At 40.6% G+C, this 21,099-nt stretch overlaps 1 protein-coding gene across 6 annotated transcripts in view; it reads right to left on the bottom strand.

Moving 5' to 3' along the window:
• Large1 (LARGE xylosyl- and glucuronyltransferase 1) overlaps positions 1 to 21,099 on the bottom strand; it is a 502,501-nt gene that overhangs the window by 264,917 nt on the left and 216,485 nt on the right. For all 6 annotated transcript variants that reach the window (XM_052166462.1, XM_052166464.1, XM_052166461.1 and 3 more), the window contains one exon: positions 1,957 to 2,258. In XM_052166462.1, coding sequence (XP_052022422.1) covers positions 1,957 to 2,258 — 302 coding nt within the window. The remainder of the gene's footprint in view (positions 1 to 1,956; positions 2,259 to 21,099) is intronic.

The following is a 21,099-nucleotide window of genomic DNA, read 5'->3' as shown; positions in this document are numbered from 1 at the left end:
TCATAATGGAAATGGGAACACCCATCCTAAATGTGAGTGGCGTGCCTCCATGGACTAAGAGAAAAGAAGAAAGCCAGTTGAACATAAGAAACATATATTCTCTCTCAGTTCTTAACTGTGAATGTATCTAACTGCACCACACTCCTGCCACCTTGATTGCTGCACAGTCATGGGCTATCACGTGAGATTGTGAGCCAGAGGAAATATTCTCTCTTACAGTTGCATTTGTCAATGTATTTTTTTTAAAATCCCAACAACAGAAACAAAACAAAAGAACCAGTTTGTAAACACCTTCACAGTAGGGTGTGTTCAAGTCAGGCTTGAGTAAGACAAGAAATCCCAGGATGCTCTCCTTGCCATTTACTTTTCAAGGTCTCTTCTCTTGATATTAGGTTTTTATACAAGTCAATCTTCTTCTTCATCTCTTAATAAATCCTCACTCCATGCGGCATGCAGATGGTCCTGTCATCAACACTAATATATCCATTCATGGGGCTTAATGTGAGCTGTGACTTCAGGGTGGAAAAGCATAATATTATTTATTCTTAGAGGTAGCATAAAGTTGAGGAAGTATTATCTGTATTTAGCTAAAAAGAACATAAATTATCATAAATGAAAGCATGTTAAGTGGCCTTGGAGCTAAGGCACCCACAAGTTCCTAGAGGTTAGGTAAGCTATTCAAATGCTCAATGCAGAAACTAATAAAGCTGTGTTCTTATTCACCCTTGCTGCAAGCAGTTATCTAATTTCATCTACACAGTAAGAAAATCATCTACATATTAAAAATGTGTGTGTATGTGTACACCCAGGAGAAAGCTCTCAGTGTTCAGAGACACTGGACAAGAGCAGTTTGAGGGTGCTGGATACATTCCAGGAAGATGGATACATCCCAGAAGATTACAGAGAATTACTAACAGAGAAAATACATTCCAGGGAGAAAACGGTACCAAGATAAGAAAGCTCAAAGGGTAGACTTTGGAAATGTGAGAGAGGTAAAGAAGGTCAGGAAATCAAATAAAAATAGGTAGCAGGGGATGAGGAACTGGGGATAGTCACTTGAGGGTCCCAGACACTAGAAAAATGTGAGGCTTCTGGGACCCAACGGGATTGACTTTAGCCATAATGCCAGAGAAGGGGGCGGGGATGATAGAACATATGTAGACAGTAGCAGATTCCCTGGTCGAGGAATGGGGCCACCCACCCATCTCAAAGTTTTGTTTTGTTTGTTTTGGGTTTTTTTTTGTTGTTGTTGTTGTTTTTAATCACCCAGAAATGTTCCTGTCCAAAGGAAGAATAGGGACAACAACAACAACAACAACAAAAACAAAAACAGAACAGAGATCGAAGGAACGGCCCCACTTGGGTATATATCATGTCTGCAGACACCAAAGCCAAAACTGTTGCAGTGGTCAAGAGGTGCTTGAGGACAGGAACCATGTGTGACAGTTCCTGGAGAGGTCTGGCTAGCAACTAACCAATGCACATGAGGATGTTTGGAGCCAACCATCTCGCTCAACTCAGGGAACCTGGTGGGGGATTGAGCAGGACTGGAGGAGTGGAGGGAGATTGCAACGCCATTGGAAGAACAACATTGGTTGTCTTGATCACCCAGTTCTCCCAGAGACTAAACTACCAACCAAGGAGTGTACCTAGAGGGATCTATGGCTCCCAATACATATGTAGCAGAGGAAGTACTTGCCCCAGAGTAGGGGGATGCTGGAGTGGTGGGGCAGGAGAGTGTAGGTGGGTAGGTGAGGGAGGACTTTCATACAGGAAAAAGGGGAGAGGGCAGATGTGGGATGGGGGTGGCGGAGGGGCAACTGAGATTTCATGTGATAGGCAGTTGGTGGAGGGCGTAACCGAGAAGTGGGACATCATTTGCATTGTAAACAAATGGAAAGATTAATAATAATAAAGGGAAAAATAGTCACTTCTTCCAACTCTGGAACTCCTTACCTCACACTTTTCCACAGCCGGCTGCTGCCCGCACTCAGAGCTGTTGCCTGCCACAATGCCAGCCCGTAGGTTCTCACTGTCCCCTGTTCCCTCTTCCATGGAGTAGGTCTTGGAATGGTTCCCACGGCGGTGAGCAGGGCTCTGACCCTGGGCCAGGCTGAGCTGCCTGCGCAGAGCACGGTTTTCCTCCTCAACTTCTCGCACACGCACCTCCAGGCTCTCCCGCTCCCTTTGGCTAGAGGCAGTGTACCGGGGACTGTGGGCTTGGGACTCCAGGGGAGACAGAGACACAGGTTTCCCATCTAGAGGAGGAGAGACCAAGGAATTGTTAGCATGAGAAATTTACCTCCAGGAATCCCAGCATTACCTTTCGAGATTCTCACCACAACCCCACACCTTAACAGGAAAGAACCTGGACTGTGAATGACAAGTCGCAGCACCCATACTGAAATGGGAAAAAAGTGAGAACAGACTGGCTTATGGTGGTGATGAAAAATCAAGATGCTCTGTAGAGAAAGACATTCCTAATACCGTTCCTCATTAAATGCAATGCATTCCTCTCCATATGACACATTTGCAAGTGAACATTTTTAACAGGAAAATCACAAAACACGTATGGATAAGGAGGAACGGAAGTTTCCTTTGAGATGGGGAGCTCTAGAATATAGAAGAACTCAAAAGCAAAAGAGGATAATACAGTGACATTCTTATGTGAATCCTAAACCGCTTTGATTTCTGGTTTGAAAGCCTAACCTCCCAATGGAAGCCCTCCTCTGCCTGTATAATGATATATCTATGTTTCAAGGCTCACCATTTGGTTTTTTTATTTTTTTATTTTTATGATTTGAAAAATATCACTACCCAAAGACAATCAGCATATCTCATTATATAAACTCAGTGCCTAATGAATACTGTTTATTAAGAGTTCCAGAGATACAAGAAACACCCGACAAACTGTCTTTCCTTTTCTTGTTCTCACTCTGCTGACACCCCAGGTTCAAGACTTCCAACCTATAACTAGAGGCTTACAACCTATAACTCTCATGATTAGAGAGAATGACCATTTCCCTAGTCTGCTAAAATGAACTTCTGTTTTTCTACAACCCAAGTTTTCCCCCTTGGACCTTAGGCCAGTCTGAGATTCCAAGCTATCCCAGGAAGGCTCATAAAGCTTGATATATCAATGAATCACATGCCATGTTCACCTGTACTGCCCATGCTACATTGCCTCAGCCCAGGGTATTTGATGTCCTTTACAGATATCTACTATGTTATTTAGCCCCAAATCATTTTAGGGTTAACTGCATACACTACTGATCTTAGCAATGCAACAAACAGGGCTCACTGAATTCTACTACCCTGAACTACAAATAAAAGATTAACAAAAATTTTCCAGAAGACATGAGTGACAGGTGAATCAGAAATGCACTATAACTGGGCTCATTAATTATAAGCTACCTTTCTTTCTTTCATTTCTTTTTTCATTTCATTTTTCATTTCTTTTCTTTCATTGAGTGAATTAAACAAACTAGGACTATGGGTGTAGCTCAGTGAAGGGAGGGCTTGTCTGACACATGTGGGGCTTTAGACTTCTTTGATGCACCTAGCCTTGGTGAGTACCCATAATCCCTGCACTTAGGGGAATCAAAAGTTCAGGGTCATCCTGAGATACACAGACAGCTTAAAGCTATGGTATACAACAACAACCGAAAAAGAACCAAACCAAACAATCAAAAACAGGCAAGTAGCTAAAATACTTAGGGAACATGGAGCCTATACTAGAGTAAGCAAAGATGAACATCTAGTTAGCAAGAGAATTCAGACTCCCAAAAGATGTGGTAACCAACAGGGGCTCTTGCTACACAAACATAGTGCCTTAATTAGCAAAGCACAAGGCAGTCACTATTCCCATACAGACAGGGAGACAGGCAGTATTAAAATTTACAGAGAGAATCATCAGGAAATAATGTATTCCTGATGCCAAACCTGACCACAACCCCACATAAGGAACTGAGTTCAAGGTCTTTGGGCCAGAGAGGGAGAAGGCCAGTTCTCACATGAAAGTAATTAGGAACATGAGCAAGAATTCAGGAAGCTCCGAAGATACAAGTTCCTGTGGGACTGTGGAAATGTAGCAAAGGGGGATAACTGTTTGCTTTAGTGCTCTGAGCTTTGAATCCATTCTGTAAAACAGGGACAAGAATTGTAACATACCAATAAAATGTCCAAACAAAAAGAGCTAGGAAGCAGTTGGTTGGTGCATAGGAGTTCCTATGATGCCCTTCCCAAAGATATTAAGAGGAGCTGCAGATAGCATTTAAGGTGGTTCTAAAATGGCAGATATTCTGAGTGTGCAAATAGGTAGCCACATGCCTTGGCTTTCTCTGATGCAATTTTGACACAGGGCATCTCCTACCTTCATGTCCATGGCCTTTGCTATATCGAAGTAGAAGCACAGGGAAACATAGAAATCAGGTCTGTTACCAGGGCCCATTTCCATCCTCTTTCTCCTTTCCTCACTGCCACACAAAACTGCTTCTAAAATATACAAGCTTTAATCATGTGCTTATGAAAAATGGCATTCTTGTTGAATCCATTTCTTGTCGTTACTGGGCCCCATTTGGTTCTAACTAAACTCAATTTGTTATCTGTAAGTACATTAAAAAAAAAAAGGCAATGCTTTGTGAGAAGAAATGACACCTAAATGGGAAATAATAATATTGTGCCCAGAGCCTGAAATGAAGATGTGCCAATAGTGGGCAATGAGTGTTTATCTAATCTGTTTTCAGGCCATATCACCTTGTACAAACCACTGTACTTTTCATCTTTCTGCTTTGAAAAGGAAAGAAGCTAGGTGTAGGGGGCACACACCTCTAATGCCAGCACAGATCGACAGATCTCTGACAATTTGAAGACAGCTTGGTCTAAAGACTGAGTTTTAAGACAACCAGAGATACATAGTGAGGCCATGTTAAAATAGAGGGGGGGGAGAGCGAGGATAAGGGGGGGGAGAGGAGAAAGAAAGAAAGAAAGAAAGAGAGAGAGAGAGAGAGAGAGAGAGAGAGAGAGAGAGAGAGAGAGAGAGAGAGAGAGAGAGAGAGAGAGAAAGAAAGAGAGAGGGAGAGAGAAAGAGAGAAAGAGAGGAAGGAAGGAAGGAAGGAAGGAAGGAAGGAAGGAAGGAAGGAAGGAAGGAAAATGTAGGCCCCTTTCAGGTCTAGCTTACTTACAGAGAAGCCCTGTGGTAACCTGATTGTCTAATACCATCACTGAGCAACTAACTAGACGTGAGGTCCCATTAGTTTGCCATTCTGACAGAGTGCTCTCTTTATTTAGATTATTTTTTATTTGTTCCTGGTGTGCTGGTTTCTGACTATGCTAACTGAGCTGTACACAACCATTGAGGAGTGGGGGATAACAACAGTAAAGAACAACCATTGAGGAATGGGGGGTAACAACAGTAAAGAACAACCATTGAGGAGTGGGGGGTGGTAACAACAGTAAAGAACAACCATTGAGGAGTGGGGGGTAACAACAGAAAGAACAACCATTGAGGAGTGGGGGGATAACAATAGTAAAGAACAACCATTGAGGAGTGGGGGATAACAATAGTGAAGAACAACCATTGAGGAGTGGGGGATAACAACAGTGAAGAACAACCATTGAAGAGTGGGGGGATAACAACAGTAAAGAACAACCATTGAGGAGTGGGAGATAACAGTAGTAAAGAACAACCATTGAGGAGTGGGGGATAACAACAGTGAAGAACAACCATTGAAGAGTGGGGGGATAACAACAGTAAAGAACAACCATTGAGGAGTGGGAGATAACAGTAGTAAAGAACAACCATTGAGGAGTGGGGGATAACAACAGTGAAGAACAACCATTGAAGAGTGGGGGGATAACAACAGTAAAGAACAACCATTGAGGAGTGGGAGATAACAGTAGTAAAGAACAACCATTGAGGAGTGGGGGATAACAACAGTGAAGAACAACCATTGAAGAGTGGGGGGATAACAATAGTAAAGAACAACCATTGTGGAGTGGGAGGTAACAACAGTAAAGAACAACCATTGTGCAGTGGGGGATAACAACAGTAAAGAACAACCATTGAGGAGTGGGAGATAACAGTAGTAAAGAACAACCATTGAGGAGTGGGGGTAACAACAGTGAAGAACAACCATTGAGGAGAGGGGGGATAACAACAGTAAAGAACAACCATTGAGGAGTGGGGGGATAACAATAGTAAAGAACAACGTATCATTTTGGTCATAGCCTCCTCTTTGGGTATGTCAATACCATGGTTTCTTAAGGTATCATAGTCTGTGAGGACTCATCTATTCTCCTTGCTATCCAATGAGACAAAAACGTGTTCCTAGAACTTCAGGCTAGCCGTGCAGGGTAGTGTAGTGTATCATAGTGTTGTGTCATAATACAGTGCAGTACAAAGCTGCCCCACACGAAACTCTTTAGTGCACCTAAGCAAATCTGTGTACACCATTCTCAACAAGATGAGTCTATGGATCATGTGTCTGAAGTGCCTAGGAAGACAAACTCTTTTGCAAGTTTCAAATTTCCTAGTCTTGAGTTCACAACTATTTTATAGCAATCTTGCCTCTGATGGGAGACTTTGATGGTTAATTTTATATGTCAATCTGGCTGGCCCATCAGGTTCCCAGGCAATTGGTGTTTCAATGATGACATTTTTCAAAACAAGATAAACATGTGTATCAGTCCAGTGAGTAAAGAAATAATCCTTCTCCAATGTGGATGAGCCTATCCAATCAGCAAAAAGGTGTGGGAATGGGGTACAACAGGAAGGTTGGCTATTCCTCTGAGGGGGGGGGGGAAATCCTTCTTGCCTGAGAACATTTGATTTTGGACGTCAGAGTTTTCCTCTTAAATACTCAACAGAAGGAACTAAAACCTTTGCCTTGCCAGGTCTCCATGCTAGGGTATGTAGGCTGGACTAGTCAAATACCTCTCCTAAACCACAGACTTCCCCACGGGAGAAGCTGTACACTGGTTCCCCTTGAGCTTCTAGTTAGCTGACTCAACTGTAGAGTGTTCATGGGCCTCATCACTCTAGTCTCTCTCTCTCCTCTCCTCTCTCTCTCTCTCTCTCTCTCTCTCTCTCTCTCTCTCTCTCCTCTCGCTTTCTGTGTATGTGTGAGTGTATGTGTGTGTGGGGTGTGTGTGCAGGTACTTTCATGTAAGTGTGTAAGTGTACCCATAAACATATGATGGTTCTGCTTCTCTGGAGGCCTCTAACCAATACTAGGGCCACAGCAATCTCCAGTTCCTGACGCCCCTGATGAACTTAATAGGGATGTGAAGAAGGGTCGATGGGAAGTGTTTATGATCTCTAGAGATAATACGTAAAATGCTATGGAAAAATACAAGCCTGGTGTATCTCAAACTACCTGTTATTTAATGAAAATGATAATATTTCAGGTTAAAGAAAAGGAGATATAATAGAAGCTACCAGGAGAACAAAGGAAGTGGAGGTCATAGCATTGAGAATAACTGAACTTGAACTATAGCCTCATATTTAGTAGCTGGCAGACTTAATCGAAGAATACATTTTTTTGGTGACTCAGTATTTCCATGTGTAATTGCTGAGACCCAGCACTGAGATGCAGCTGAGATTAGGAAATGCCTTTCTTCCCTTTTATCCAGCCTTACCTCTAACCCTAGACCTGTACTTTTTTTTTGCTGTTGCTCTTCCCCAGACAGACACTTTGTTGTTTCAATCTATAATCTATTTATATACACAGTGCATCTTTCTATGACAGTGTACACATGTGTTGATGTAATTCAACCCACTTTGAGTTTAAAATGTCAAACAAGATATTATTCAAAACCTCAGATGACAACCTCTTTCTGCTCCCTCCAGAAGGTCTAAACAAGCAAAAATGCATCATCAGATTTGAATCTCTGAATCCACTAGAGATGAATGCTTTGAATTAAGAAGCAAAACGTCTAAGATTCCGAAGAAAGAAAATTGAAAAGCAATCTTTGTGGGATGTGATAACAGGTATTATGGACCTGCTGTCTACAATGTCCTAAGAAATAATCTCAACTGATTTATATGTGTTGATTATCCTGCAATCTCTATGGAAGGCTGGCATGCCATATGATATACCCTAAGCATCACATTGATCTCCTTGGTTAAACCCCTGTCTCTAGAATCCTCTTACTTACAAAGCTTCCCACACATAGATGATGTGAATTAATGATCTTTAACCTCATTTTCATCACATTGGCAGGTTTATATGTACAGAAGTCAGTCCATCACCTCAAAGTCAAAAATGATTGCTGTGTAAGCACAGGCTCAACACCCACATAAAAGTCACTTAGGGCCAGACATGCCTGTAATTCCAGCACTGAGGGTGGGGATGGGGCACAAACAAAGGCAGGAAGAACACTGGGGCTTGCTGGCCATCCAGCCTAGCTGAAAAATAGTGAGTTCAGGGTTAACTGAAGAGATGCTCTGTCTGAAGGGAATAAGGCAGAGAACTACAAAGCAGGATAGCTAATGTCCTCTTCACGCACACACACACACACACACACACACACACACACACACACACACACACATATATATATATATATATTCTATATATTCTCCATATATCTATATATACATATTCTACAATACACATATCACAATATATCACTGTACCTCCCCTTCCAGTATGCACAATACATGAGTGGTGTGTGCACAGGCCTCACCCAGATGAGTAAACTTAAAGTCTCTGGAGGTGGGCGGCCTCTAGTTCTCAGCACAGAGAGCAACCATGCTCTAGATTCTCACAGGTAACCAAGGTGAAGAAACACTGACCCATACATCTTGCCAGACCCTCTGGCTCAGGTGCAAAGGAGGCTTTCACACTGTCTCCTTCAGTGCAGTGGAGCTCTCATCCAGGTCCTGTCTCCTTGACTAATCTCCTGTCATATGAGGAGTAATGTCCTTATTTCCTTGTTGTGATGATTGGTAAGAAAGACTTCCAGAGGCTCAGATGTTTGAATACCTGTTCCCAGGAGATGATGTTCTTTGAGGGGTGTGGCCTTGATAGAAGAAGCATGTCCCCGAGGGCAGTCTTAGTTTTCAAAGCCGTGCCATTCCCAGTTCTTGTTCTCTGCTTGAGATTTAAGATGTGAGTTCCAGCTTCTTACACCCGCTACCTTGACTTCCCTAGACCCTCAAGGACTCTAGATATTTTAACTGTAAGCCTAAAGTCTTTCTTATACAAGTTTTGCTTTTGTTTTTGTCTTTGTTTTTTTGGCAATGTTGTTTTATCACAACAACAGAAAAGTAGGAAAGACAACACAATAGTATCCTGACTCCTAAAAGCTTCTCAGGTATTTAGTTTTCCTAGTCTTCTTCTAGTCTGGACTAGTGTTTTCTACAAAGCAGGTCCAGTTAACAAGCTGTTCCCTTTTCCTTTGAGATGATCACAGGGCTCTGAGTTACAGCCATTAAAATAAAAAATAAATAAATAATACAAAAAAGAAAGAAAGAAAGAAGCACAATGCCCTCTGTGAAATACAGAAATCTTACATCCTTGTTCATTGTCACTTCTAAATGGAAAATGGAAAAAATGTTGAAAACAAAGTCATTTCAGAGAAGTTTAGGAAGTTCAGGTTGATCTTAAAAGTTTCACTTAGAAAAAGATGTTTGCTCCCCAAACACCCTTGTGAGCTAAGTATGCTACCATATCACCAGCTTTTACACTGTAGGAAGTATGTGTACCAGGGCAAGTCACAAACACTCCTCCTGCAGCTCCAGAGTCTCTCAGAATCATGACTCCCATTTGCAGTGAGTGGTGAGGGGAATGGCAACAACACCAGGCAAGGATTGACTGCTGTGGGTAAACAGGGATGTGTCACCACAAGATTTCCTAGTCATTTTCTGGAAGATACCTTTGGCAAAAAAAGCAAGCCTGAGTTCCAGCAAGGGCCTCAGGGATCTCCTGGCAAAGGCAGAATGTCAGGAAGAAAAGAGTTTGCAAATTGTGAAAAAGAATCTGCTACTGCTATACCAAGGAAGGAGGCCTGCATTTCATGATCCTTGATGGACACAATGAGCTCTATTCTCTCTTCCATGGAATTATTTCCAAGAAACTGTGCTTAAAGAGGTTCATTAAGTGGAGTAAACAAAGACATTCTTAGCACCAATCTGCTGTACCCGTTATTGGGGTTTTGGCTTGAAGTGTGTACTCATGATCAACAATCCCAGGTTTTTTTGGCCCTTTCTAATGCAAAATTTGTGTCTTTTTGGCCAAATATCCCAAGTTCAGAAAGGTGAAAGCACTTGGACTTCAAACTACTGTGCTCCTTGCAAGACAGACATATCCACCTGCTTCTAATTCTCTTTGGTCAGAAAGTCTCTTTTGGCCAAGAAACTTGAGAAGAGACAGAAGAGTTGTCTGAGAAACATTCAAGTTGCGACCAAACAAGGCAAAAGACAATGGCCCTCTGTCTTCCATCAATTTATCTCCTTGACAGTTAAGTCAGTCACTACTTCCATGTGACCATGAGGCATCTGAGGAGCCATTAGTGAGGAAAGAAAAAGTATTCCAGAATCAACAACTGCATACTCACCTTGAATCCTGAGACATAACTAGGAAAACCACAGCCAATTCATATTGCACCTATTTTGGTGACTGTCTGCTCTACTGACCCATTAATACCAATCCATTTTATCATAACTTCAAGGTCATCGTGACTGGAGGTAAGGAAGCAGCTTTTCCCTATGCCCAGTTTATTGCATCCTGTTCTGTACAAGTGTACCAGTTGGATACAGTCCCAAATACTATGCTATCTCAGCAAACTGAGGTCTGAAGCTCCCACAATCACTGCTGTGACTCTTGACCATGAAAGAGATAGAAATAGTTTAAAGTTTCTCTCTCTCCCCATGCACATACACACATACCACGTGCCGCTGCCCTCTCTGCAGATAAAACACTCAAGATGAATGATTTCATAAGTATTTCACCACTAGTCTAACTTAAAAAATCCTTGTAATAAATATATTAATTTCTATAAAACATTCAGTCCTTAAATAATCTATATTATTTGTAAGAGTGGCAAATCAAATGTTTGAGAACCATTATATTCTCTAGTAAAAAGTTCTAATGAGGTTTTGTGTGTGTGTGTGTGTGTGTGTGTGTGTGTGTGTGTACACATGTGTTTCTTTGTAGATTAAATCTAAAAGAAGTCCAGCTGGCCACATGGGATAATTCTTGAACAATGTTTTAAAATTTCCTTCCATTTATTATACTCAGGGCATGAGAACATATGCTTTACCCAGTTTGACAGAAACTTCCAAATATCACCTGGATGACTATATTCGGTATTCAAAAATGACTATAGTGATTTGGGTGTGTGTGTGTAATGGGCAATAATATGCAATTAAGATCACAACGAGATGGAGACCTGAATGACAAAGAAGAGACAAAACAACGAAGCTTTGATACCATTCAATCCTGCTTCTAAAGCATAGCACAGTCCAACAAAATCCAGACCTTCAGAGAAGAGCTAAGAACGACTACAAAGAAGAGTCCAAAGGACTGGGGGTGGGTAGACACGCCTAGCAGTAAGGGTGTTTGCTGCTCTTGCAGAAGGGCGTTTAATTCCCAAAATCAAGTCCAAGGGCCTACAAATGTATTTTACTCCATCGCCAGAGGATCTAATGCCTGTTGCTGACATTTTTGAGTAATTGTACTCAACTTGGGCATACAGAAACAGATGTACACATATAAATAAAAATAAAATAAAGATCTTATTTTTAAAAACCAGGGTCCAATAGTAGGCTACTGGATGTAGCTCAGTTGGTAAATTGCTTGCCTGGAATGCAAGAAGCCCTGGATCCATTTCCAGTACCACATAATCTAAGTGTTATAAAACACACCTTGAATCCAGCACTTCAACAGTGAAAAAATACCATCTCTGGCTATCCAGTGAGTTTGGAAAGACTCTTGTTACTCCATGAGTGTCTTTCATGATGCTGTATGAGGAGTAAACTACTGTGCTTTCTCTCCAAGCATTTGATGGGAACTGAAAATTAGAATGTAGCCCACCTGGACGCTGATAACCTTCTTTTTTGATTTAACAGTCACAAAGGCCTCAAAAAGTAAATCTGAAGAATATACAGAGCATGAGGCAGGACTGTACTTTCCAATCAATGTCAGGGACAACGGGTTTCTATATCTGATCAATGAATATTATGCACAAGAAAAAAGTTAAGTTGCCTTTCTCCTTTGAGTGTTCATGCATGTATGGTATGTACGTACAGAGGCACATATTTGCATGCGTGTGGAGACCTGAGTTATCTCTGAGCATCTACCTGAATGGCTCTCCATCATAAATATCTAGGGAGCATCCCTTCCTCAATCCAGAGCTCAGTACTGACCTAATAATGTAGCTATCCAGATTGTTTCCAGATCCTCTGTTCTAGCTTCCAGGGAACTGGAATCACAAGAGGGAGCTAACCTCAAGTAGTCAAGCTCATGCTGTAAGAGTTTTCTGTACTGAGCCAGCTCTCTCACCTGTTCCTGTTTAATTCCTGTCAATGAATGATCACATGGATGATACCATCAGCAGACCTTTCAGGACTGGTAAGGGACAGCTTGAAATGGACAATATTCTCAAAGCCCTCTGATAGTTCTTATCTCCTCTCCATCACTGGCTTTGACGCAGGCAACAACAAGCCCCTAGCATCACTGCTTGACCCACTAATGTAAAGCTGCACCCAGGTCATCCTCACCATTCAGTGTTCACCAGGGATCTAAATCCAGTAAGTCACTAAAAGGCAGGCTTGCATCATCAGAAAGAGCCTGAGCACAGAGGCAGTAGGACTCCACGGGAATGGATTAACATTAGTGATGCCTGCAAAGCTACCCGGAGACACTGTGGAAGGCTGCCATATATGTTACTTCACTACATTTCAAAAAGAAACAGGAATAAGCCTTTTTGTGTATGTGGAAGAAGTTTTTTACTATACTTGCCAACCGTTATAAATCGCCATGCCACCCAAAACCATGCTGTTGTTCAATTATAAATTAAAAACAAGAAAAAAACAAGATAAAGCTTGCCTGGAGAGCTCTTTGCCTAGAAACAATGCCCCCCTTTCTTATGTCCTCCTTTCCCATTGTCACCTTCACTAACATTAGAGCTACATTCCAAGTAGTAAAAGCAACATGGTCAGAAGAAAGACAAGAGGGGGACCTGTATCTATTACTTTCTCCACAACTCTAAATTAGCCCTCTTTAGGAAAACAGAAATGAAGAATGGGTTTTTATCAGTATAAACCAAGAAAGAAGGGAAAAGGGGATTTTTATCAGGAGTTGAATTTGACAAAACTGTCATTTTATCAGAATGGCACTTACATATTATGTAGAGAAAAACACATGTTTGTCTAATATATTTCACTAATAATACCTATTAAACTCAAAACCTGTCATCTTTACATTGTACAGACACTAATTTTTTTTTTTACCTTTGTTGTGTGATATTATAATAAAGTAGTTGCAAAACTCTTATAAAAGTAGAAATAAAACTTAAGGACCAGGTTTTTTTTTTTCTTTTTTTTTTTTTTAAGAAAAGGTTCACTGCTATTATTATTAATATCATGTCTATGCGTATGCATCTATGTGGGGTATGTATATATGAGTACAGTCCAGAACACAGTTTTGGTTCCTGTGGAGCTGGAGGTACAGCTGGTTTGGAGCCATGCAAGAGGAGTGGGTGCTCCTAACCATTAAACCACATCCTTCCCCACTCGCAAACTCTAGATGAAGCTTCACTGTGATGCAAAACTAGGGTTTTAGAAGGAGAGAAGCCTTACAAGACACCAGAACCAAAGCCTTGGTGGTAAAGCCTACAGCTACATCTTAATTCATGGTGCTAAAGGGAAGAGTTCCTAGAAGAATAGATGCCCACAGGACTTAAAGCCAGTGCCAGGACCAGAGGAGGTACGCACAGTAGGAGGAGTTCTAGGTTTAAGCCTTTCTGGACCTTTGTGAATTAGCACTGAGTCCCCTGCACACCATACCATCTTCCAAAAGACATGGTTTCCAGGAGTCGCAGACATGCAAAGTGTGAGCTACATTCCAGGGAAACTGAATGGACATGGAGAAGTAGATTCATTACATTTGTAGCATTCTACTTTGGTGAATTAACACTGAACTTCCAACACTTCCTAAAGATTCCACATAAGATCCTTAAACTGCCCAAGGTGAACTAGCTCTACATTCCTCTCATGGTCCCTAGATACCCACTGCCTTCTACTATATAGATAACAGCAGTGGTAAATGCCTTCCTGTATGTACAGCCATTTGCCAAGAAATGACTGTCTTCTTTACAGTGACTCACAAGGAGTTACCAGGTTCCAGCTCTCTTTCTGACCACGTTGTAGTCCTGTATGAATTTTTTGTCTGCTATATTGGCTTTCTGGATGTTTTCTACCAATGGCTGTATCTGCAACCTGCTTCATTCACACCATGACTGGTCTCTCAACACAGGTCAGCCGGATACCTGATGGGATAGACACTGGGCTGGTAAAAAATATTTCCTGCTGACAACATCACTATTATTCATTGCACTGAATTCCTCTCCTCATTCCCCACACATAGCATTTCAGGACTGCATTAAAATGGTCATTCAGTCTTTAAATTACACCTTACACACCCTAAACTATTGCTCTCACCTGTGTTCTGACCACATCACTCTTGCCTAGATGTTCCCAATGACCATCTAACTGGTCACCCTGACGCATTTACTTGCTATGCACAGACAGATGATATTTAACCACAGTCATCAGATCACATCATGCTCCCCATATTTCCTTCCCATCAAATATAAAGCTAGACCCAAGAACTTTACAGTGACTCACAAGCAGTTACATGTTTCCAGCTATCTTTCTGACCTCAATGCAGTCCTGTGTGAATTTTTTGTCTGCTGTGTTGGCTTTCTGGATGCTTTCTACCAATGCTTACCTGGGGGGTGGGGCAGCTGCTGGCTGGGACCCTTTCAATAATAATCTATTTGAACCCCACTCTTCTGAGAAGCATCTGGCAACCTCCCTTTGGAACACTGACCTTGCCCATGCCCATGCCCATTGAGAAGCCCTGAGTGCACTGTCCATTCCCACTTTCACATCAACACTGAAGCCCTGGGTCCCTCCCTCCAATCTGGCACATCTTCCACTACAAGCACTGCCATACTTGCTCTCCAATAAGAATGTTTCTGTCCTCTTCTGCTTCCTTTGTCTCTACCTTTAGAGGATAAATTTAAAAGTATCAGGATTTACTGTGGTATTATTTCATTCACCCTGACATCTCCATGACCTAGAAACAACCATACACTAGCAACAGGCTTCAACATCAAAAATAAAGAATGTATGTGAATGGAAATAATTATCACAACTGTCCACTTACTAGAATCAGTGGAAATGAGGATGGGCATTACAGTTCTCTTACTGACTGTCCACTCTGCCTGGATAAATCTAAAACATAACCCAATTTAACTGTCTCAATTCTGAAGCAGGTTTTGTTGCCCATATATTAAGGAGAAGGAAACAGAAGCCTGCTGAGCTTAACCTACCAAGTGTATGCTATATCTACAGTTCATCCTATATTCTACCTCTAGATAGCTTTTATCAGGAAATACAGGTTGCACTTCCCAGTAACAAGCTGAGAACATGTTTCACTAAACATATGAGAGAGATCTGAGGGAGGATAATTTCACTAAGAATCAGAAAAGAGAAGAAATTCCTATGAAATGGAAAACATGAAGGGCTTTACATGAGAGCTTTTCTGAGAGCCCAATGAACTCCACCCAGGTTCAGCAACAACAAGGAGGGGTGACAGAGACAGTCCACTATTAAGACAACCCAGATAGTGAGCACAGTTGCAGAATTCTAGAAAGGAGAAGCTAAAAGGATGCCTGGGTTGGACATCCTAACCAGGCCATCCTGGGCATGCCATGAACTTTCAATAGTGAGCTGTGGCAACCCGGGCAAATCAGCCTCAGGAAGAGGAAGAGGCCATTACTTCTAGAGCTGTAAGCAATGTTGCTGCTGCAAATAGAGCTGGGTCCCTTCTGGCCCTCCAGCCTCCAACACAGCAAGGAGAAGGCTGAACAGGGGAAGAATGAATTTAGGATACTAAAGGGTTCATGGAGACTCAGCTGACAGATTCAGGCCAAGCAGGAGAAGTGAATGGGAAAATCCAGAGCACAAGGTCTGCACCAGTGTTCAGAGGCTGATCTGAGGCAGCAGGCTCCAGTGGAACCCACAAATGGTTAACTCACAGATTCTTCCCGGATGAGTGGCTTCAGCTGCTTCAGCTGCTCATCAATAGAATCTCCAGCTGATAATTATTAAGTAAAACTTGAGGTTTATATTTGCATATGTAAAGCATACTTCCCTCAGAAGCCACAATGGGAGAGAAAATGTGCTTCCTGATTGTACAGCATGAGGAGAAGGATGTTGGGTGGGGATCCAGCCTACTCTGCATGTGTTGCTCAATGCTAATCAAGCCAGATATTCAACAGAAATAAATCCTACATCCCAAAATATGCCATTTATCAAAATCCAGAGACCTCTCTTGGGAGATTTGAAGAGGATGCATTTTTACAATGAGTAGCTATGAGGGTGGTGATTACTAGGCTCAATGGAAGCTCACGCACACATACCCTGCGCACTAAGTCCCCTACACTCCTGGGCTGACTCACTGCATCAAGGGAAAGGGCTTAACTCTTCCAGAAAGCTTAAGATTTCCAGACTCCTAAGATTTTGAATTTCTGCATTGCCCATGGAGATGCTTCAGCACTGAAGAATAAGTTGAATGGAAATGCCAGCAGCACTTCTTTAACCAGAGCTGATAGATTCATTCTGTCACTTTTACCTTAGTTCATAAGAAGGATCATTTCTGAAAAGCATGGCTCTCCTCTAGGGAATTATACTGCAGCAGAAGATATCAACATGACCAAAAGATAAAGAGGACAATACCTTTAACATGATCTGAAAAATTGGGAAATCAAAATTATTACTGTCAGTTGAAAGTTCTAGGAGTTCTGAGAGTAGTAAGAAAGCCACAGGGCCTAGTGACCTCCTCCAGCCCATTGTTCTCAAAGAATAGCAGTTAGCAACCTGACCGCTAGTCTCCTGTAGAACTCGCAGAACCAATTTCCAGCCTACAGGGGAGGGGCTTGGCTTGCCTTTTTAACTTGGGGAAGATGCATTAAAGATTGAGACGTGTACAAGAAGTCATGCCTGTCTCCATGGGTTTTCTCTTGCCACCCTGTTACTCCTATCCCATCCCTCCTTCCAGAGAACCCGCTGTTAGTAGTGTAGCTGCTGGCCAGCAACATAAAGGCGCCCAACATGGGACCTGGAAACTAAGAAGCCAAATGAGATTGGCTGTCTTGGGTGGAGCTCCACAAAAAAAAAAAAAAAAAGGAAAAAGTTTATATATCTGGCATGGTAAGCAACAGGATGTCATTTTTTTAAGCGCTAACAATGTCATTTTTTTAAAGGCTGTTGCTGCAAGGGTGCATAGAGATGCAGGCTAGACTAAATAAGCATAGTCCCAATGCTGAGATCAGCTATAGGGTGTGACAGCGAAATAAAACAGGGAATTAATTTAGTTAGGCATTTTGTCTGCAGTCTAAGAACTACGTCAGGCAAGGGAAATAGGGCATAAAATAAAATTTAAAAAAAAAAGAGTAAAAAACAAAACAAAACAAAAACCAGATTCTAGAAACATAAAGAGAAAGAGAGAAGGAAAGTGGATTTAATTGCATTACAAGTGCACTTTCCTTTCTATGTTTCTTAAGTAAATGATTTTCAAAGGTTGTTAGTATATATTAATTGGATTTATCTTATATTAACCTCATCTTAAGCTTGCCACAGGAGGACTTAAGCCTCTGTTTTCAAGGAAGATACAAATTAACTGGTAAAGGACAAATAACTTTACAGATAGTAGAAAAGGATACTATAATCAGCTGTTTATATGTTCACGACCATTCCTTGGCAAAGGTAACATTAACATAAAATCACCCTTTTTACATCACCAAATAAAGTTTTAACACCCTCCGATAAATATACTGGTATGTTAATAAAATGTTGTAAGATAAAATTATAAAAATATGTTAAAAGAAATGTATTACAAGCTGGATAAAATGTTTATTCCTTTTTTCAAACAACAATCAAATTGGTTATTGCAAAATATTGATAGTTAACCTATTACATGGAGATGACAATGGATCAATTTGCATTCCTTTACATGCTGACCTCCTGGTAAACCAGCACCATTTGTTGAAAATGCTGTCTTTATTCCACTGTATGGTTTTAGGACCTTTGTCAACGATCAAGTGACCATAGGTGTGTGGATTCATTTCTGGATCTTCAATTCAGCTGATATTCCTGTCTGCCTCTGTACAAATACCATGACGTTTTTAATCACTACTGCTTTGTAATATAGTTTGAGGGAAGGGGAAGTTCGTTTATTGTTGAGACTAGATTTTACTATCCTAGGTTCTTTTGTTATACCAAACAAATGTGAAGATTGCGGTTTCTAACCCTAGGAAGAACTGAGGTGGAATTTTGAAGGGGATTGCATTGAATCTGTAGACTGCTTTCAGCAAGAAGTCTCTTTGTACTATATTAATACTGCCAGTCCTTGAGCATGGGAGATATTTCCATTTTCTGAGATCTTTTTTGATTTCTTTCTTCAGACCTCTGTTCATACAGATCTTTCAATTGCTTGGTTAGAGTCACACCAAGGTATTTTATATTATTTGTGACTATTGTGAAGGATGTCATTTCCCTAATTTCTTTCTCAAAGTATTTATTATTTGAGTAGAGGAAAGGCTACTGATTTGTTTGACTTAATTTTGTACCAGCCACTTTTCAGAGTTCTCTGGTGGAAGTTTTGGGGCCATTTAAGTATACTATCATACCATCTGCAAATTGTAATATTTTGACATCTTCCTTTCCAATTTGTATCTTTATATCTCTTTGACCTTTTTTTTTTTTTTTTTTTTTTTTTTTTTTGTCTAATTTCTCTGGCTAGGACTTCAAGTACTATACTGAATAGGTAGGAAGAGAATAGGCAGCCTTGTCTAGGCCCTGATTTTAGTGGGATTGCTTCAAGATTCTCTCCATTTAGTTTGATATTAGTTACTGGATTGGTGTATATTACTTTTACTATGTTTAGGTATGGTCCTTGAATTTCTAATCTTTCTAAGGCTTTTACCATGAAGGGGTGATGAATTCCGTCAAATGCTTTCTCAGCATCTAATTAGGTGATCAGGTGATTTTTTTTCTTTACATTTATTTACATAGTGGAATACACTGACGCATTTTCTTATACTGAACCATCCCTGTATTCCTGGAATAAAGCCTACTTGATCATGTTGGATGATTGTTTTGATGTGTTCTTGGTTGATCTTAGATAAGGTACTTTGAGGTGCTGAGAAGAAGGTATATTCTTCGGCTTTAGGATGAAATGTTCTATAGGTATCTGTTAAATCAATTTGATTCATAACTTCTATTAGTTTCACTGTGTCTCTGTTTAATTTGTGTTTCCCTGAGTTGTCAATTGATGAGAGTGGGGTGTTGAATTCTCCCACTATTATTGTGTGAGGTCTAATGTGTGCTTTGAGCTTTAGTAAAGTTTCTTTTATAAATGTGGGTACATTTGAAGCACAGATATTCAGAATTGAGAGATCTTCTTGGTAGATTTCCCCTTTGATAAGTATAATTTGTCCTTATCTTTTTTAATAAGCTTTGATTGAAAGTAAATTTTACTCGATATAAAAATGACTACTCCAGCTTGTTTCTTGCTTGGAATTTTTTTTTTCCAGCCTTTACTCTGAGCTAGTGTTTGTCTTTCTTACTGAGGTGCATTTCCCGCATGCAGCAAAATGCTGGATCCTGTGTATGTATCCAGTTCATTAGTGTATCTGTTGTTATCGAGGAATTGAGTGCATTATGCTATGGGATATTAAGGAAAAGTGATTATTGCTTCCTATTATTTTAGTTATTAGAGGTGGAATTATGTTTGTGTGCTTATCTTCTTTTGGGTTTGTTACTTTCTTGCATTTTCTAGGGTGTAGTTTCCTTCCTTGAGTTGGAGTTTTCCGATTGTTATCCTATTGTAGGGCTGGATTTGTGGAACGATATTGTGTAAATTTGATTTTTCATGGAATATCTTGGTTTTTCCATCTATGTTAATTGAGAGTTTTGCTGGTTATAATAGCCCTGGTTAGCATTTGTGTTTTCCTAGGGACTGTATGACATTTGCCCAGTATTTTCTGGCTTTTATAGTCTCTGGTGAGAAGTCTGGTGTAATTCTGAAACTTCTGCCTTTATGTTAATGGACTTTTTTCCCTTACTGCTTTTTAATATTCTCTGTTTTGTGCCTTTTGTGTTTTGATTATGAACGGAGGACTTTCTTTTCTGGTCCAGTCTATTTTGAGTTCTGTAGGCTTCTTGTATGTCCATGGGAATCTTTTTCATTAGGTTACAGAAGTTTTCTTCCATAATTTTGTTAAAGATATTTACTGGCCCTTTCAGTTGTGACTCTTTGCTCTCTTCTATACCTATTATCCTTAGGTTTGGTCTCACTGTATCCTTAATTACCTGGACGTTTTGTGTTAGGAGCTTTTTGCATTTTGCATTTTCTTTGTTGTGTTCAATGTTTTCAATGGCATCTTCTCTTTGCTATCTCTTGCATTCTCTAGGTTGTGATTGCATCTATGCCTCCTGATCTCTTTCCTGCGTTTTCTATCTCCAGGGTCATGTCCCTTTGTGATTTACTTGTTTTTATTTCCATTTTTTAGATCCTGGATGGTTTTGTTCAATTCCTTCCCCTGTTTTCGTTGTGTTTTCTTGTAATTCTTTAAGGGTTTTTTTGTGTTTCCTTTTTAAAAGCTTCTACATGTTTACCTGTGTTCTTCTGTATTTCTTTAAGGGAGTTATTTATGTCATTCTTAAAGTCCTGTACCATCATCATGAAAAGTGATTTTTAAATCTGAATCTTGCTTTTCAGGTATGATGGGGTATTCAGGACTTGCTAGAATGGGAGAACTAACTGAGTTCTGATGATGCCAAGTAACATTGGTTTCTGCTTCTTA

This window comes from Apodemus sylvaticus, chromosome 21, assembly GCF_947179515.1.
Source record: "Apodemus sylvaticus chromosome 21, mApoSyl1.1, whole genome shotgun sequence".
In the NCBI taxonomy this organism is placed as follows: domain Eukaryota; kingdom Metazoa; phylum Chordata; class Mammalia; order Rodentia; family Muridae; genus Apodemus; species Apodemus sylvaticus.
Note: the sequence above shows the minus strand (reverse complement) of the source record. Positions and strands in the feature narration are given on the sequence as shown.